The sequence below is a fragment of the Telopea speciosissima genome, chromosome 3 (assembly GCF_018873765.1).
Source record: "Telopea speciosissima isolate NSW1024214 ecotype Mountain lineage chromosome 3, Tspe_v1, whole genome shotgun sequence".
Lineage (NCBI taxonomy): Eukaryota > Viridiplantae > Streptophyta > Magnoliopsida > Proteales > Proteaceae > Telopea > Telopea speciosissima.
Window position 1 is genome coordinate 65,535,785 of NC_057918.1, and position 19,094 is coordinate 65,554,878.

Consider the following 19,094-nt stretch of genomic DNA (forward strand, 5'->3'; position numbering starts at 1 on the left):
TTATACGTGAGAGAGGAAAGGAGGGAGGAAATTCCGAAGTCCGATCCAATTGGATATGTGACGGTAGAAGGAAATAAAAAAATTGAAGAGAGAATTGGTCCATATTCGTACGTTTTGAAAAGAAATAGTTACGAAACTCAAAGATGAATTGTGTTGTTTCCTAGATAGATTAGAAAGCCATAACGTGGAGGGCAGTTTGTACCGTACAAGGAAAAAGTAAGCTTTGTTGTTTTTTCAAAAAGGTTTTCCAGTCAGTTCTATTCGAGTTTGGGTTATGTACATAATATTTCATGTAGAGGGTACATCATAGATGTTGGGTGTTCCTAAGTTTTTTTGGCATTCCAGACTCATTATGTTTACTATCAATGGTAATAAAGTTTATTGAGGTTGATGTCATGTACAAATGACTTAGATCGGGTAAATGTGATAGTGGTGAAGATTTCAAGCTCCCACATAGAACGCTTTAATGACCATAATGACTTCATCTTGTAGCAACAACAGGTGAAGAATATTCTTATGCAGGAGGGGATAGTCAAGACTCTCATGAAAAAACCGTAAATGCCAAAGAAAATGAAGAAAGATGAGTGACAAGAGTTGAAGGATCTATCAAACGACATGATCCAGTTGTATCTTATGGATAATACTCTTTATGATCGAGGTCATCGTAGTGGATCTAAAGGATGTCTAAGCAAGACTTGAGAGCAGGTACAAGTCCGGGTTGTTGATAAATCAATTGTTTTTGAAGTCACATTTGTATGAGTTTCAATATTAGAGAGAGAGCAATTTGAGGTATACTTGGATGAGTTCAACATGATATGGATGAAATTGTCTAGTCTAGATGTTAAGATTGAAGAGTGCCTTGAGTACCTTTTACTGACGGAATTGTCTGCTTCCTCCTTCCATGAGTGCCTTTATATGGAAGGGGAGTGACAACAACAAATATTTTCATACCATCAGGTGGGCCTCTGTGTGACTAGTAAAAAATGAGGGAGGCCTAGGTCTAAAGAGAATGAAAGATGTCAATAAAGCCGGTATTCTTAAGATTATTTGGAAAATCGCTGAAAAGAGAGAAGGTTAATTTATGGACTCTGTGGATTTACTTTAAGTATCTCAAGAAAGATTCTATTTGGACAATCAAATGTCTCCCTGATACTTCTTGGGTTTAGAAAAAGATTCTAAAGTTGAGACATCTAGTTCAAGATCACATTGTTTACAAGATTGACGATGGATCCTCCACTAGGCTTTGGCTAGATAACTAGCACCCTTGTGGAGTCCTTCTCTCAATCTTTGGGGATAGAATCAGGTATGTTACTTGCATTGATAAGATGGTGCTTATGTCTTTTATCATTTCAAATAGTTCTTGGTGCCCTAGTCCTTCAGCTTCTTCTGTTCTTAACTTTGTTTGGGAGTAGTTGCAATATATAAGCAACAGGGGTACTGGTAGTGGTGACATTGTTGAGTAGTCCCCATCTTCCAATAAGATGTTCTCTTCGGCGTCGGCTTGGGAGCTTATCAGGTCTAAAAGATCCAAATTGCCTTGGGGGAGTTTGGTTTGGTTTGCCCACCACATTCCTAGACATAGTTTCATCACCTAGCGTGCTCTCACTTGTTCCCTCCCTACTCAGGAGTTCCTATCTCATAGGAACCTCTCCATCCCCAACTGTTGCCTTTGTTGGAATGCTCTAGAAAATATTGATCAACTATTCTTCAATTGTCCTTTCTCCAAGGCGAACTGGATTGGGATTCTTCGCAAATGTTGTCCTTCTCACTGTCCCCTCCCTTTCTTTGAGAGTGAATGGTGTTGAATTAAGGAGTTTAAAGTATAGTTCATCTGCAATAGAGCTGTAAAGATGCTATTTTTTCTACCAAAAAAAGTAAACGTGCTATTTTGTGCTTCTATATATCACATATGATGGAGTTGTCTTCATTGTAAAGAGATAGTTTTGGATCATTTGTCCATATTTTTTGTATGATTTATTAAATATGACAATTTCCTTCTTGGTTGCAATATTCTTTGACTAATCTCCTTTTTCACACTATACCTATTAATTATAGCTGATCGATTTGTTGAAAATTGTTGGTTGAAAGATATTTGTACCATACAATGCATCTAAAAACCCACTAATCCTTATCCAAATTTCTTGGTCTCAGCTACATAAATCCTGTTTTACCATTCCACTCTATTTCAGGGTAAATCGACTATGATCATGGTTACCATACTCCGAAATGTACAAGTGCACCTAATATTTTTTCAAAATAGATTTCATATGAAAACAAAAGACCATTGTCATAGAATTGTATCATTCTATGTTTTTTTAGTGGGAGCATGACCCCTATGCACATAGGAGCGAATGAAAGTAAGAGCAGAAGTATCATGAGATTGGATTTCCACCTTTCATTGGGGGTGGGATGATCATTATACCCCTTGTATCTAGGAGTGGGTGATACACTTGTTGGACAAGTGTGTGTCCATCAAACCCGGTTCGGTCCGGTTCAACCCGGTTCACCTTTGTATTGAACATTTATACATTTTAGTTTAATATTGTCACATGCGATATAAACTTTTTGAGCATTATGTGTCCGTAAGTTATACTTAAAATGGTAGTCACGACTAGGGTTTGGGCTGGGCACCCTTATCATATGGTCGTCGCATTGGGTATGCCTAGACATGTGATGTCAGGGTATCGAATGCGAGTGCTCACATGTTTGATGTGTGCATTGGCGAAGAATCTACTTTGTCGATTCCCTCATGTATTACTGCCGGATGTAGGAAGGGATAGACATGTGTCACCGACACCACTACTGAGGGAACCCTGTCACTGCAAAGTGTGATCGCATTCTTTGGTTCATCAATGACTGAGACTCAAGCGAGTCAAAGCCGGTGTTCTGGGAATGCGTGAACACTTTGTGAGTGAAGGAGTTATCCAACACGATCACCACTGCCCGATTGGGGAACACCAAGATAGAGACTGCTCGTGCATGGTCGGATCGAATCGGATCGATGCCGTTTTGGAAATGGTTTTGCAAAATTTATTTTACATAAAATGATACATTATTTATAGTTATTTCAAATAAAGTGTTTTATCGAGTTTTGCGGGACCCGATCGGATGCACAGACGCTCTTATATGGACATGTACTATGGATTGGGGTTTGGCAGTACATGTGTACATGCCCTAGATTCCATAATGATGGTGTTGATTAGTGGGGGGGGTTGTATATGATAAATTGTTATCATATAGGGAGTTATTTGGAATTTGCTAATTTAATTGGCTCTTTATTTAATTAATGGATTTGGTGCTAATTGTAATTATCCATTAATAATTAAATAAAGAATCTAATTAATACTTTCCCTATTAGATTCTGCTTCTTCACTGTGTAGCACTTTGAGTTTAAACAGCGCGATCGAGAGAGAGAGAGTCGACTCTCACTAGGGCTCTATTAAATCTATCTAGGATTTAATTAAACCCTATTATTATAAATAGGGGACCAAAAATACGCAGAAGAGCAGCTCTCCACGTTTTTGGAGCAGACACTCTCTCTCCTGCGTTTTTGGTTTTTCTCTCCCCTTCTTGTGATCTCTCTTCTTCTTCTTGCTTATCTCACCTGTGTTTGAGAGTTAGGGTTTGTGAAACCCTAGATCTGTGCTGAGGAGTTTGAGGGCATCTGGGATTGGCGTGTAGAACCTTGGTAGCACCATTGGAGGTTCAGATCTGTTTGCTTGGAGCGCTCATTGGAGGAAGAACCACTATCTATTGGAGGAGCAACACTTGAGGCTCACCAGGTTAGCAGTTCTTTATTAATTCCTTCTGTTCATTGATTATTAATATTTATGGGATGCGAAAGAAACTCGAATCGATTATTTTCCGTTGCGCATTCGAGTATGGGATGGATCCCTCTTGCCATGTGATGGACTAGAGACGAATTTCTCCGTCCCTATTGTGATAATTAATTTTATGGAATGCAATAGGGAAGGAGAAACCCTAATAGGGATGCACCAGGGTTCCCATGGGCGACCATGGGAAACCCTAAAATTAAAATGGGGCACCCATGGGACACCATGGGCAAACCCAGGGCGTGCAAAACCCTAAAGATAAATATCTTGGTCTCCCTAGGGAACCATGGTTTGATCCCTGGACCGTTGTTTGGCCAACAACACTCCCCCAGAGATTTTTTCTCATTTTTTTTAATTGAAGGTTGGAATTTCTTATCTGACCTGACCTTTGAACTTGCCTAATTTTTTCTAGGTCTTGGGTTAATTAACCTTCTTCAGTTTACATTTGGATTATCTATGTATGACCTTTTACAAATCAATCCCACATCAACCTGTCATGGATTTGATGCAACCCGTTCCTTTATGGAAGACCTAAAAGTGGCAACTCGCCTAAGCTAGGGCTAGCTAGTATAGAGCCTAAATCCTCTCCAATGACACTAGCCACCAGAGTCGATCTCACACCATTCATGGGGTGTGATCCCATGGATGGTGGGAGATTGACTTGGCAGTTAAATGTCATTGGAGAGGATCTAGATTCACTAGTATATTCCCAACCAACCCACATGGGATCACTTATTTGGACTCGGATAAAACTCATCCTCAAAAGCTAACTATAAGAAGAGGTTACTCCAATTTGTATGTCTTCATATCAGTCTACTTACATCCAATATGGGATCAGTTATTTCGCGTGAAACTCCAACATTAGTAACTCAACCCCTACCAAAGAATAGTGGTGATCTTTGGTCAGAGATAAATCCAAGAATAGGGTTTTATGGAATCACTCGTTTGGACTCGAATAAAACTCACCCTTAAAAGATAACTATATTAAGAAGTTACAAGCTTACTCAAATCTGTATAAATCTTCTTATCATTATATTTAAATCCAATATGGGATTAGTTGCTTTCGCATGAAACTCCAACATTAGTAACTCAACCCCTACCAAAGAATAGTAGTGATCTTTGGTCAGAGATAAATCCAAGAATAGGGTTTTATGGAATCACTTGTTTGGACTCGAATAAAACTCATCCTTAAAAGCTAACTATATTAAGAAGTTACAAGCTTACTCAAATCTGTATAAGTTATCATTATATTTACATCCAATATGGGATTAGTTGCTTTCGCGTGAAACTCCAACATTAGTAACTCAACCCCTACCAAAGAATAGTAGTGATCTTTGGTCAGAGATAAATCCAAGAATACAGTTCTATGAAATCACTTGTTTGGACTCGAATAGAACTCACCCTTAATAGCTAACTATACTAAGAAGAAGTTACACGTTACTCAAATCTGTTTAAGTCTTCATATCAGTCTACTTACATCCAATATGAGATCAATTGCTTTCGCGTGAAACTCCGACACTAGTAACTCAACCCCCCAATCAAAGAATAGCAGTGATCTTTGGTCAGCAATAAATCCAAGAATTGGGTTTTATTAAACCATTCACATTGGTCTAAACCTTAGAAAATGACCACATTGGAAACATTTCTATCGATAGTAATGTGAAAGCCTACATTCAAAATGGGAATAGGCTATGATATTGACAAGCCCTAGCAGAGGATGACAATAAGCAATAAATACAGACAAGCTAGGTGGATAAAACATACAAGTATTACTAACCTATAGAAACAAAATGAAGAAGAAGAGAGCTCTAATAAGTCCAAAAAATTATGAATATTTCTTGTTGAGTTGGATTTATCTAAGTGTGGACACGCGTACACTCAACAAATCTAGTTTTGGATCATTCCAAAGAAGTCATCTACCAATCAAGATAATAAACCAATCACAACAATACACGACTTAATCTGTCTTCATTATAGAGATTTACAGAAATGGGTTAGATACACTGGACTAGGGTTTGTTTGAATCAATTGTCTTTGTTTGTTTTGAAGGAATGGATTAGGTTTCACCAAAAAGTAGATATTGTTGATCCTTGGTCAAATAGTTTGTCCAAAGCTATCTAGAGACTTTAATTTGATAGTGAGAGGGAAGCTATAAAAGAACAGAAATTTGTTTGGAAGTCTCATTTGAAAATTTATGGCCACATTTTTATATCCACAATAGATAGGGTTGATAGGGTTTCAGTTATCTGATCGGGTTGAATTAGCCTATTTGAATCATGAATAGATAGGCCAACTCTAACTTCAATTAATATCAAAATTTACAATTTATTTTAGAATTAATCATGAATATTAAATTTTTTTTATTAAAATAAAAAAATTTACCTCTTATTAGGAAACAAATTAACTTGGCTACTTAGGCGTGTGTGGTGCGTTGCCCATGTACCCAGACACAGGGGCACACAAAATGATCGTCACACCCCTTGGAAATTATGTATTTCTATGGGGGCACGATAGTCCTGTGCAACGCATTGCACGTGCCTAGTTAGCGTTCTTTCTCCCATATATAATATATATAAATATTACTGGATTACAATTATAATTCAGGGTCAATCAGTGCCAACCCGGTCCCGGTCCTGCCCAATCAGGGCCGTGCCAGGCCGGGCTAGGGAAAACCCTAGCAGGGCCGGCATTGGGTCGAGAGTTTGTTAGGCCTTGGCAGGGTCGGGCTGGGTTTGGGCCCAGTTTAAGACCCCTAGGGTTGGGCTGGGGTTTAGGGCAAGCCCGGTCTATTGACACCTCTATATGTAGGGAATTTTTAGGATTTACATGGGGGTAATTTCAAAAATTGCATCTTTATATTTTCTTTAATAATTGATAGCAATGAGGGTCATTAGGGTTAAGAGGAAATTCTTTGTAAATAGAGAGGCAAGTGGAAGAAAACTTGTAATCCTTTCTCGTCTCATTGGGGTTTTGGCTCAACCCCACCTCTGTTATCCCTATGTTACATTTATGCTAGAAACTCGATAGAATTATAACCCATTTTTTCATGTAAAATAAAGAAACTCATTTCAAAAATACTTGACGTTTGGATAATGCTTTAACAAACTAATTAAATATATTTTTCTTCCTGTATTATTTTCTATTAGGGGAGGGTTTTTATGCACGGTCGCATATAGGGGTAGGGATTACCATGCATGAAATAGGGGGTTTCATCATTTGACTCATTTCGGCCCCTATAATGAATGAGGATAAGGCTGTGATCGGTCGTGCATGAAACTTTTAGCTTTTCTATTAAAGTCCTCTCTTCTATGACATTTTCCCCCAAATAACAGAAGTTAATTTTTGACCTTCTATGCATTGTGAAACAATGATTTAAAATAGGGTTTTTTGTATTGATACATCTCAAGTTGTCAAATAATTTATAATTTTTTTACCCAAAATAATAATAATTTATAATTTTACTTTTTTGCTCTTTTAGTATTATATACAATTTTTTTTCAATAAGGATAATAGTGTCACTTCTTATGTGTACTCGAAAAATATACTTGACCGAAAAATATACTTGACAATGACATCTATTATTTTCTTTTTGCGTAAACCAATGATACCTTTTGATAATGACATAATATATTGTAATTGATCAAAAAATGCACATTTCTTCATATGATAATTGATTGAAATCTTAGAATTAAAACCAACGAGAAGCAAAGATTTTCACAAAACTGTGATTATTTTATAGTTTTTTATTCAAAAGACTTGTAAATTTTCCTTCAAGAGTTAAGTTTCATTGATTTTCTTTTTTAGTTTAACCCACGTGCATCCATTCTCCCAACCAGAAGAACAAATCCTCTTAAACTGAAAAAGAAAATTGTAGCTAAATAGGAATTATTATCGCCTCCAATTTGCCGGCACCTCCAATTCCTTCAATTCCTATAATAGGGGCAGTGGACCCCACCTTGGGCAGTGTTTTTGGGCAGGGGATAGGATAGTCATTTCCGCCCCCATGTGAGGAATTGGAGGAATTGGAAGGGGCAGCGAATTGGAGGGGACAACGATTCGCTAAACAGGGGCTAGACCAATCCTAGAAGATGAATGACCACCATCGACTGAAACAGCTTGTGTAGTGGTCACTCATGTGGAGCTCTACAGCTAAATAGGTCCTTTTAGGCCTTTTACGTGTGTTTCAGAAACAAAACGGCCCGCCGAAGAAACCCCACAACACTTTCTAGACTGTATCAGGCTTCATCAATAACACAACATAGATTGCATGAATCGGCATTAATCGTAATCAAGCAACATGACACCATCTTAAATTTCTTTGTTGGAGAGATTGGATTATCTAAAATCCATCTAGCATATTTTGCTAGATTACGGTGTTGTGGTACTTCTCTTGTATCCCACTCATTGTACTATTGTGCACCACTTATCTATAGCATATCATGTTTTAAAATTGGTGAGTTAACATGTAGAGTTTGTTGCCTTACACCCACAGTGATCAAAAAGTGTATTCCGTTGGCACAACTATCTTGCCTTCCATCTGTTCGATAAAAGTGAAACTAGTTTGAGGTGTATGAACACTCCAATCTAATAGAGAAAGGAAAAGAATTGTACAATTGTACAAAGGTTTCTGGGTTCCCTACAAGATTGTATCCCACTCATTGTACTATTGTGCACCACTTATCTATAGCATATCATGTTTTAAAATTGGTGAGTTAACATGTAGAGTTTGTTGCCTTACACCCACAGTGATCAAAAAGTGTATTCCGTTGGCACAACTGTCTTGCCTTCCATCTGTTCGATAAAAGTGAAACTAGTTTGAGGTGTATGAACACTCCAATCTAATAGAGAAAGGAAAAGAATTGTACAATTGTACAAAGGTTTCTGGGTTCCCTACAAGAAATATTGAGACCAAAGTACCAAACTAGTTTATAAATAAAAAATGAATCTCCCCCCTTGTTCTGGTTTACTTCTTTAGTAATATGGGAGGGAGGAAAGGATGAAGATCAACAGTATGAATACAACATGGGCCCCTTCCATGATCTCAGTCCAGAGCTTCATCTCCTCTTTGCCAATTGAAATGTCTTCTTCAGGAATCGATTAGCCGCGCTGTCATTCCTATGGCACAGAACTCTCAAGATCGTATTTGGGTCTGCTCTGTTCCACCTCCCTGTGGTTGGAGGCATTGGCAACTTCTGCCCTGCAGACACCCCCCCTAACCCACTTGCTTCACAAGCCACAATGCTGAAGTCTTCCACCAATTGTTCTGTTGATTGATTCATCAATGCCAACACTCCCTCCACCTTATCTGATTCCTTCTCCACCACATCCTCTGCCACTAGTCCTTCACCATAGGTACAGAATATGCGCTTAAGGCTCTCAAAATCCTCCAAAATCATCTCATGATCCAACTTGGAGAATACCCGACCACTTCCCCCAGCAAGAAGTACCATGAGGAAGGCCTCAAAGGAGGCTTTCATTACTTCTTTAATTGCCAATGGCTGCGCCCGGTCGGTGAGAATTGCTGCCAAGAGTGCCAAATTCTGCTTGAGTATCCGCAATGCAGGGGGTATGCGAGAATTCACAATGTCTCCCACATAGAGACTGTCATAGAAAACAGAATTAGAATCAAGGAAGATGAGACGGTAAGCAGCCACCTCTGAGACATGTTGAGTGGCTGCGTGGATGGAGGAGCGAGCGAGGTCCAAGTGAGAAGGAGAGGTGGAGAAGCGGTGGTTGCGGGGCATTGGGTTTGCACGAGGTGGGAGAGAGAGGGTCTTGTCCAAGGAGTTGAGGTGGGAGAAGAGATAGTGAAGGGTGTTGAGCCTGATATAGAGGCGTTGTGTCCCACGGCTTGTGGAGGGACGAGGATGGTCACCATCTGTAGATCCTCCGGGCTGGAAATCCATATCCTCTATCCCAACTTTGCAAGGAGTCGCTTTCCTCAACAAATTTTGGAGTTTTGAGCCTCGGTTGCATCTGGTTAAAGGGGGAAGTGCAGGGATATAGCTTTGCTTTGATCCTGAACAAGATATAAAACAATTATAAGCAACTCTTCTAATATAGTACCTTTCTCAATTAACCACCAGAAGATGCATTGGCTTACCACATGATGCAACAAAGGTAGAGTACTCCTGGAAGAGAAGTTCTAAGCCATCGGAGAGATCTTGCACTAGATCCTCAGAATTTTCAATTGGAATTTCAAAGAAATCATCCACAGTTTCCTTGGCCAACCTCATTAGCTCCAAGGCTGATTGCGCGTATGGCTCTGATTTTGATTTGGGATTCCATGTCTGAAAGAAAGAAATCACAAGCCCAGAGGAAATTAATTTTAATTTCTCACAAGTATTCACAATAACCAACTCAACCAAACTAGAGTTTCCAAAATCTGATCATATACAGTAACACTCACCTCAGTTTCTTTAGCTCTACGAACACACTCCTTCCCTCTCCTCAACCTTTCATCAATCCATGTTTTTAAAAGGCTCAAGATAATGGTTTCAACTTCATAGGGATGCATTTCCCTTACAATGGCTTTGCCTCCATCTTCACAGTCCACTGAGTCTTCAACCACCATCTGAACCAGAACCTTCTCTAGTTTTCCAGCTCTCTGCAACACCAGAATGGTGTCGTTGGTGAGCATGGACACCCCAGACAAGTACTGTTTCAACACGGTTCCGTAGCAATTGTGGAGGCTCACTGCTGCAACTCCGGCTGCAATTGGGTGCCATCTCTTCAGCATGGGACTGAAGGTCTCTTTCTCCTTCATTGCTAAGTCCTCTGTTTCTTGAGCCAATTGAAGGAGAGCTTCACTTGCCTCTTCTGCAACTTCGGCATCCATGCTATTGGCTTTTCCATTTTCCAAAAGCTTTTGATCACACAACACAAGAAATTAGACAAAGATATCAAAGCAGGGCAATCACTCCAAAAATATAGACATTGTAACAGAGAAAATGACAAACAAAGCTGCTAATCAATGGATGCTTACTTTGGCAAATGCATTCCTCATGGAAGATCTTATGTAATAATCCATCCGATTCCCTGATGACTCCATGGCTAGATTGGATTTCTCTAGCCCCAAAGCTGAAGGGTCTTCTTCCAAAATCCTTGCAGCAGACAGTGATAGAGGCAGAACACTCTCCATCAACCCAATTCCACTTGTCTGAAAATTCTCATGATAATCTAATAGCTTCTTCTGCGCCCACCTTTGTATTGATGTCAATACCGACGACAAAATCTTATTGTATAGAACATCCTTATCAGCTCTCTTGGCCTCGTTGGCCACTTCGGCTAACATTGCAATAGAAGCACATAACAGGTCTTGTTCAGATTCTGCAGTAGCAACATATTGTTGAAATAGGACCCAAGTGAAGCACACATTGTGGATGAGCTTGTTGATTCCTAGAGTGGACCATGTCTTCTTCATGAGCTCTAACAACTCATCTATCTCGTCGAGGACAAGTGTTTCGTCCTTGAGGTCGAAGATGGAGTGCAGGAGGGTGAGGTAGAGGTGGATATTAAGAGGGAAGCCATCAGCCCAATGGCAAACATCATTGGATGATCCATTGTCATTTCTCCATGCTAATGAGACCACACAAACGGATATTGTTTTCATCGTTTCGGAGTTCTTGCCGGTATCGACAGTCTTGATCTCGCTTGCTCTGATGATATCTCGAAGACGCATTGCAAAGGAGTTGGATTTTTCTAGTGGGATGGATGGATATAGGAGGAGACCTGCTTCTAGCACTTTGAATTGCCTCTTCTGCCAAATACTGTACTCATGGGGATTATGGAATTCTGATGGTTTTAGATGGCGCAGGAGCTCAAGAGGGAGAATTATTGTCTCTGCTTTTCGACTTATCTGTTCAATTCAAGAAAAAAAAAATGGAAAAACAGACAATGGCTCCTTCATTAATCCAAATTGATCAAAGAAAGAAATTGAAAACAAACAAACCCAACTACTGCGCCTTTGGTGACCTGCTTGCACCGGCAGTGTACGTGGGTTGGCATGGCCCTGGGCCTATCATATTTTCAATTTCCAACTGATCCATAGGCGGGGCCCATTAACAAGCCTTCCATATCTGATCCATGGGTGGGGCCCATTTACAAGCCTATACTAACTGAAAACAACATGAATATGTTAAAACGACCATAAAAATTTTTATTTGTTCAGTTTTGATTGCGAGGAGTTACTTTGGTTAACATTTAATGAGCCTTGCTAATTGGCACACCATATCAATAGGATCCTTTTCCCTTTTAATAGAGCTCCTAAGTCTTAGGGCATTTCCTTCTTGGTTTCCCTAAGCGATTAGGGTTCTTTTTTTCCTCTTCCGCCGCCGTGCCTTCGAAACCATTTTCTTTTGCTTTGAACTTTATATCTCCGCCGGTATGGCGTGCTACCTTCTCTGTCCGTTTGTGGCATGCACCTTCTCCGCCCGTTGTAGCGTGTAACCTCTGCCTTGCCGACATGAACACTGACACCGATGCCAATGACCATGGAACAGCACCGCCCCTCCTGGGCTATCCCTCACCTTCAAAAGGCCACTGCTCACCCTCTCCGCCTTCACCCTCTCCCCCCGGCTCACCCCCACACTCAGTGCAAACCCCTGCGCACCCTCTCCACCGGCTCACCCCCCTACTCACACTCAACGTAAACCACTGTTCACCCTCTCCGTTGTGCTCACTCTCTCTGGCGGGAGTTGCAATGTTTATTTTGAGCTTACCCCCACCGCACCCACCCACGTGCTCATCCTCACCGTCTTCATCACACCCCCTGGTCACCCGCATCGTCTTCAACGCACCCCCTGCCCACCCCTGTCCATCCCTATGCATCCACCTGGCTCTGTTTTTCCTTTTCTTTTTTTGTTTATGGCTGTGCAGTTTTTGCAGGTTCCGACATTAGTGGCGCCTTGGATTTGGTCAAAATCTAAGCCCTTCCCCTTTTCGATTGGGCGGTCACCGTCGCCGGTGATGGTGAAGCTACTCGGAATGTGCGCCCTGGAATCGATGCAACGACCATCAAGAACTTCATTGGGTCGTGTGCATACTGTGACTTTTCCTGTCTCCCAGGGTCGTGTCTAGCATGCGACATAAAAAATGATGTCTTCTTTTTGTTTGTTGCTGATGTATTCCTTTTTTATGGCACGTTCATGCATGCGCTTCATTATGTAAGCTGTGTCTACAGCGAGTTTCCTTAGGATGTGGTTGTTACCCATTCCCTCCCCCGACTAGTCCCGCCTATGACATGTATGTCAAGACCATATGTCTCTCCCTGATTTTTGAACCTTGTCAGTTTTAAAACCTTGTGTATCACGTCTCAACTATCTACGTTATGTTTCTTGTTTTCTTTCTTTTGCCGTTGGGCGCGCATAAATGAATAGCCCTGCTTTCTGCCCCCCAAAAAAAAATAATGTCTTAGGGCATTTTGGGCCTTTTAGCCTATTTAATAATTTTTTTTTACTGTCAAGCCCATTTAACAATCAAAAGAATATAAGTGGACTGCAATGAGGATGGACCTTGGCGCAATGGTAAGGTTGCTCTATTGTAACCTAGTGGTAGCAGGATCAAGTCAGGAAACAGTCTCTCGGTGAAAGGGGATAAGGCTGCGTACATCATGGGGTTTCGAGTCAAGAAATAGTTTCTCCGCGAAGTGGAGATAAGGCTGCATACATTATGACCCTCCACAGACCCCACAGTGGCTAGAGCATTGTGCAGTGGATACGTTCTTTTTAATAACATAAGTGGAGTTTCAATTCAATGCATGGTAGAGGGTTTCTTCCACCAGAAAGAAGCTTGTGAAATACACAAATAAGGATGCCATTTTCTTACGAAAGTTTTCCAGCCCATATCTACCTAGCCATAGCAGGCCCACCCATTTATGGTCAAAATCAAATTATTAAATGGTCAATTGGTCATAAAAAGGAGCATTTTAGTAGGTGAAAGTATGTAGAAGATATGGTGCGCCAAATGAAGAGATGGGATGAGCAATGCATGAGATGGTTGAGGTGGGGACGTACATACGCACCTGGCCAACGAGAGTTCTCATGAGCGTCTTCCTAAGCCGATAGTCACTCTCCTCCGACACCCTCATTTGCTGCCTCATAATCTCTGCCGACGTCATGGGCCGCCTCAACTTCGTCGGTGGTGGCGCCGACAATGATATATTGGCCGAGTTTAACCCTCTCGGCGATGATGGGTTCGCAGGCGTCCCGGCCGTTAACACCGTCCTTCTAAACGACAATCGCTTTATCGTCTTTAACCCAAGGGCCCTCTTTAACCTACTCATCCCCACCAAGCCTCCTCCGATTGCCCTCGTGATCCCTACGCTACCACCTTTTCCACCTCCTCCTCCGCCTCCCTCCGTGCTCTCCTGCGTCGTGGGGTAGTATGTCAGCGCATTTCTCCCCCCGAAACCAGATGACGATCGGCACATTGTGAAGAAAATCTCATAAGCCATCTCCCTGAGATCATCCTGGTCTATGCCGTCTACCTTACCAAAGGGCCAGTCGAGCTCCGCTACGGCATTGTAGTCAGAAGATTGGGAAGCGGTCGAGGCGCGGCCCATGGTGGTGGTGGAGGATGTCCGTCAGAATCCGACGTGGGTAAATTGTCAGATATCTGGAGCAAGAGGAGAGGGTGGGGTGGTCGAGGTTGACATTTCTGGGAGAGAGGCAGAAATGGGTGAGAGGGGAATGGAGAGAGGAAAGGATGGGTGTCTTTGGTGTTGCCAGCGTTGCTTGTTGGTGCGAAGGACACGAAGAGCGACATAAGTGGGATTTGGTCTTTGGATAACTAAGTCTGGCCAAACTAATTAAATTTGAGCGTATGGAGAGAGAGTTGGAAATACATATTATCCCTTTTTTTTTTTTCTTTTTTTTGTGTGGGACTGCCTCTATATTTAGTGATCCTACCATTCCCTATTTTTGGCGGAAAAATCTTACTGGTATGTGAAATACACAAATAAGGATGCCATTTTCTTACGAAAGTTTTCCAGCCCATATCTACCTAGCCATAGCAGGCCCACCCATTTATGGTCAAAATCAAATTATTAAATGGTCAATTGTTCATAAAAGGGCGCATTTTAGCAGGTGAAAGTATGTAGAAGATATAGTGCGCCGAATGAAGAGATGGGATGAGCAATGCATGAGATGGTTGAGGTGGGGACGTACGTACGTACCTGGCCAACGAGAGTTCTCATGAGCGTCTTCCTAAGCCGATTGTCACTCTCCTCCGACAACCTCATTTGCTGCCTCATAATCTCCATCGACGTCATGGGCCGCCTAAACTTCGTCGGTGGTGGCGCCAACAATGATAAATTGGCCGAGTTTAACCCTCTCGGCGACGATGGGTTCACCGACGTCTCGATCGTTGACACCGTCCTTCTAAACGACAACCGCTTTACCGTCTTCAACCCAAGGGCCCTCTTTAACCTACTCATCTCTACCAAGCCTCCTCCGGTTGCCCTCGTGATCCCTACGCTACCACCTCCTCCTCCTCCGCCTCCCTCCGTGCTCTCCTGCACCGTGGGATAGTATGTCAGTGCATTTCTCCCCCTGAAACCAGGTGACGACCGGCACGTTGTGAAGAAAATCTCGTAAGCCGTCTCCCTGAGATCATCCTGGTCTATGCCGTCTACCTTACCAAAGGGCCAGTCGAGCTCGGCTACGGCATTGTAGTCAGAAGACCGACAAGCGATCGAGGCGCGGCCCATGGTGGTGGTGGAGGATGTCCGTCAGAATTTGGCGTGGGTAAATTGTCAGATATCTGGCGCAAGAGGAGAGGGGGGTGGTCGAGGTGGACATTTCTGGGAGAGAGGCAGAGATGGGTGAGAGGGAAATGGAGAGAGAAAGGGATGGGTGTCTTTGGTGTTGCCAGCGTTGCTTATTGGTGCGAAGGACACGAAGAGCGACATAAGTGGGATTTGGTCTTTGGATAACTAAGTCTGGCCAAACTAATTAAATTTGAGGGTATGGAGAGAGAGTTGGAAATACTTATTATCCCTTTTTTTTTTAAATTTTGTTGTGGGACTGCCTCTATATTTAGTGATCCTACCATTCCCTATTTTTGGCAGAAAAATCTTATTGGTATGTGAAATACACAAATAAGGATGCCATTTTCTTACGAAAGATTTTCAGCCCATATCTACCTAGCCATAGCGGGCCCTCCCATTCATGGTCAAAATCAAATTATTAAATGGTCAATTGGTCATAAAAGGGTGTATTTTAGCAGGTAAAAGTATGTAGAAGATATAGTGCGCCGAATGAAGAGATGGGATGAGCAATGCATGAGATGGTTGAGGTGGGGACGTACGTACGCACCTGGCCAACGAGAGTTCTCATGAGCGTCTTCCTAAGCCGATTGTCACTCTCCTCCGACACCCTCATTTGCTGCCTCATAATCTCTGCCGACGTCATGGGCCGCCTAAACTTCGTCGGTGGTGGCGCCGACAATGATATATTGGCCGAGTTTAACCCTCTCGGCGATGATGGGTTTGCCGGCGTCCCGACCATTGACACCGTCCTTCTAAACGACAACCGCTTTACCGTCTTCAACCCAAGGGCCCTCTTTAACCTACTCATCCCCACCAAGCCTCCTCCGGTTGCCCTCGTGATCCCTACGCTACCACCTCCTCCACCTCCTCCTCCTCCGCCTCCCTCCGTGCTCTCTTGCGCCGTGGGATAGTATGTCAGCGCATTTCTCCCCCCGAAACCAGGTGACGACCGGCATGTTGTGAAGAAAATCTCGTAAGCCGTTTCCCTGAGATCATCCTGGTCTATGCCATCTACCTTACCAAAGGGCCAGTCGAGCTCGGCTACGGCATTGTAGTCAGAAGATCGGGAAGCGGTCGAGGCGCGGCCCATGGTGGTGGAGGAGGATGTCCGTCAGAATCCGGCGTGGGTAAATTGTCAGATATCTGGTGCAAGAGGAGAGGGTGGGGTGGTCGAGGTTGACATTTCTGGGAGAGAGGCAGAGATGGGTGAGAGGGGAATGGAGAGAGAAAGGGATGGGTGTCTTTGGTGTTGCCAGCGTTGCTTGTTGGTGCGAAGGACACGAAGAGCGACATAAGTGGGATTTGGTCTTTGGATAACTAAGTCTGGCCAAACTAATTAAATTTGAGGGTATGGAGAGAGAGTTGGAAATACTTATTATCCCTTTTTTTTTTTAATTTTTTGTGTGGGACTGCCTCTATATTTAGTGATCCTACCATTCCCTATTTTTGGCGGAAAAATCTTACTGGTATCATATAATTTTTTTGGGTGAAAGAATGTCACCCAGTCGCGCCAGACACATTGCTCTTGCGCCTTGACAGAAGGGAGCGTGAAATGATCATCGCATCCTTAGTCATTTTTAGGGTTCCAGGGGATGCAACGGTCATTTTACACGCCCCTACGGCACAGGGGCGGCATGCGCTACACGACCGAGTGGCATTCTCTTTCCCTAATTTTTTTTTTGTAAAAAATAGTAAGAAGGCATCATACATGGTGACAAATACATTGTAAACATAGCACCTAGGGCTGCAACAGGGTCGGGTTAGGCCGAGCTTTATAGAACCCTAGCCCAACCCTAAGTCCCCTTAGTTGGGCCTAGGCCCGACCAGACCCTGTCTCAGGGCTAGAAAACTCCTACCCTGACCCACCCTCAGGGTCGGGACGGGCTGATCTTGATTGGCCCTGATCATGGGGAGGAGGAAGGAAATGCATGGGCTAGAATAGGCCAGGGAAAAATTTTAAATTTTACGAAAACTAATACTGTAATAAAATATATTATATCACTTATTGTCTTCATATATAATATATTGTATAACAAAAGGTGGGAACCGTTTAAAGTTTATAATATATATATATATATATATATATATATATATATATATATATATCAATATATATTTTATAGTATAATTTAAAATAGGGTCGGGCTGGGCCGGGCCAGGCTTAGCCAGAGGCCTCAACCCTGACCCGCCCTCAGGGCCAAATATCTCAGCCCAGGCCCTGTTCAGGCTCAAGGAGTGTTCGGGCCGACAGGGCCAAACTTGCACCCCCTAATAGCACTAATTATCTAAAAAATTATCTCCTTCAGTTCCCTGTCCGACCCAATTCCCTAGTTCCTCTAATAAAGGGGGGGTGGACCCCACTGGGGCAGAGTGTTCAGGTAGGGGTAGGGTAGTCATTGCGCCCCCTTGTTAGGGGCACCGAGGAACTGGAGGGGATAAAGATCCCTAATTATCCCCGCGAAGGAGTGATGTGGTCAATCTAACCCATTGATACATAAGAAGTGGTTTAGATTAGTCACATGTCAAATTTCAACTTCAAATTCATGCTTTTGAAATGACATCCCCTTAGGATTTACAATTTGACACATTTTTTTAATTGCCTTTTATATTATTCCCAAAGTTTTTTAAATTTGAGTTATAAACTAATTTTCAAAAATAGGTTGAAAGTGACATGTCATTATGTCATTATCAAAATATGTCATTGTCATGCATATTTTCAAGTACACATGTGAAATGACAATATTTATCTTCATTGGAAAGAAAAATATATGTTACACTATGAGGGCAAAATATTAAAGTTACAAATTATTTGACACTTTGAGGGGTGTCAACGAGAAAATCCCTTCACATAATGGTATTCCCTCCCTATATATGCACCCCTTTAAGTCCTATACACCCTCTTTGTGGGCCGGAATTTTTTAATTGTTTACTCTACAACGTACACAACTCTAGTTGGACTGAAACTTGACAAGTGAATAGGACCACGGGATTTTCTCATCCACAAAATTTCAACCCCATCTGAATTTCACGTGTTGAAAATGATATATCGTTAAAAAAAAAACAAATTTCATCAAAATGGTGATAACAAGTTAAAAGAAGGATTCCTTTCCTCATCAATGATAATGGAGATAAGGTTGATGATCCAAGGAGGATGGGCCGTATTTTTGCACAACATTTGGAGAAAATTTTTCTCTCTTCCAATCCCTTGGACACTCATTTTGTGGAATGTCGTCTTTTCCCTAGAATTGTAGATATTTCAACTGCAACAGCTTTGACCTCTCTTCCCACACCCAAAGAAATTCAACAAGCTATTTTTGCTATTGGAGCCTACAAAGCTCCTGGCCCTGATGGGTATCAAGCTTGTTTTTATCAACAATTCAGGGATTTTTTGTTGTCTTTAATATAGAGATGATGAGTAGGAAATGGAATCGAGTTGAAAAAGATAATGTGGGTCTCACCCTTTTTTGATATTTATAAAAAATAAAAGGGAGAAT

General features: G+C 42.0%; 1 protein-coding gene across 1 annotated transcript; it reads right to left on the bottom strand.

Annotated features, from left to right (window-relative positions):
- Positions 1-8,881: 8,881 nt before the first annotated feature.
- Positions 8,882-16,692, bottom strand: LOC122655542 (protein unc-13 homolog). Its single transcript, XM_043849733.1, has 5 exons — positions 16,148-16,692; positions 10,819-11,691; positions 10,243-10,698; positions 9,937-10,123; positions 8,882-9,852 (listed from the first exon to the last, which is right to left on the bottom strand). The coding sequence occupies exons 1-5, from the start codon at positions 16,688-16,690 to the stop codon at positions 8,888-8,890; spliced, it is 3,024 nt and encodes a 1,007-aa protein (XP_043705668.1). The 5' UTR covers positions 16,691-16,692; the 3' UTR covers positions 8,882-8,887.
- Positions 16,693-19,094: the final 2,402 nt, after the last annotated feature.

What these genes read in the sequence shown, in the direction of transcription:
- LOC122655542 (XM_043849733.1), bottom strand. Translation starts at nt 16,690, where the DNA reads ATGGGCCGCGCCTCGACCGCTTCCCGATCTTCTGACTACAATGCCGTA. An exon ending in TGAGGAATGCATTTGCCAAA is followed by an intron (nt 10,699 to 10,818) that starts GTAAGCATCCAT and finishes TGTGATCAAAAG; the next exon opens with CTTTTGGAAAATGGAAAAGC. An exon ending in TACCTTTGTTGCATCATGTG is followed by an intron (nt 9,853 to 9,936) that starts GTAAGCCAATGC and finishes TATCTTGTTCAG; the next exon opens with GATCAAAGCAAAGCTATATC.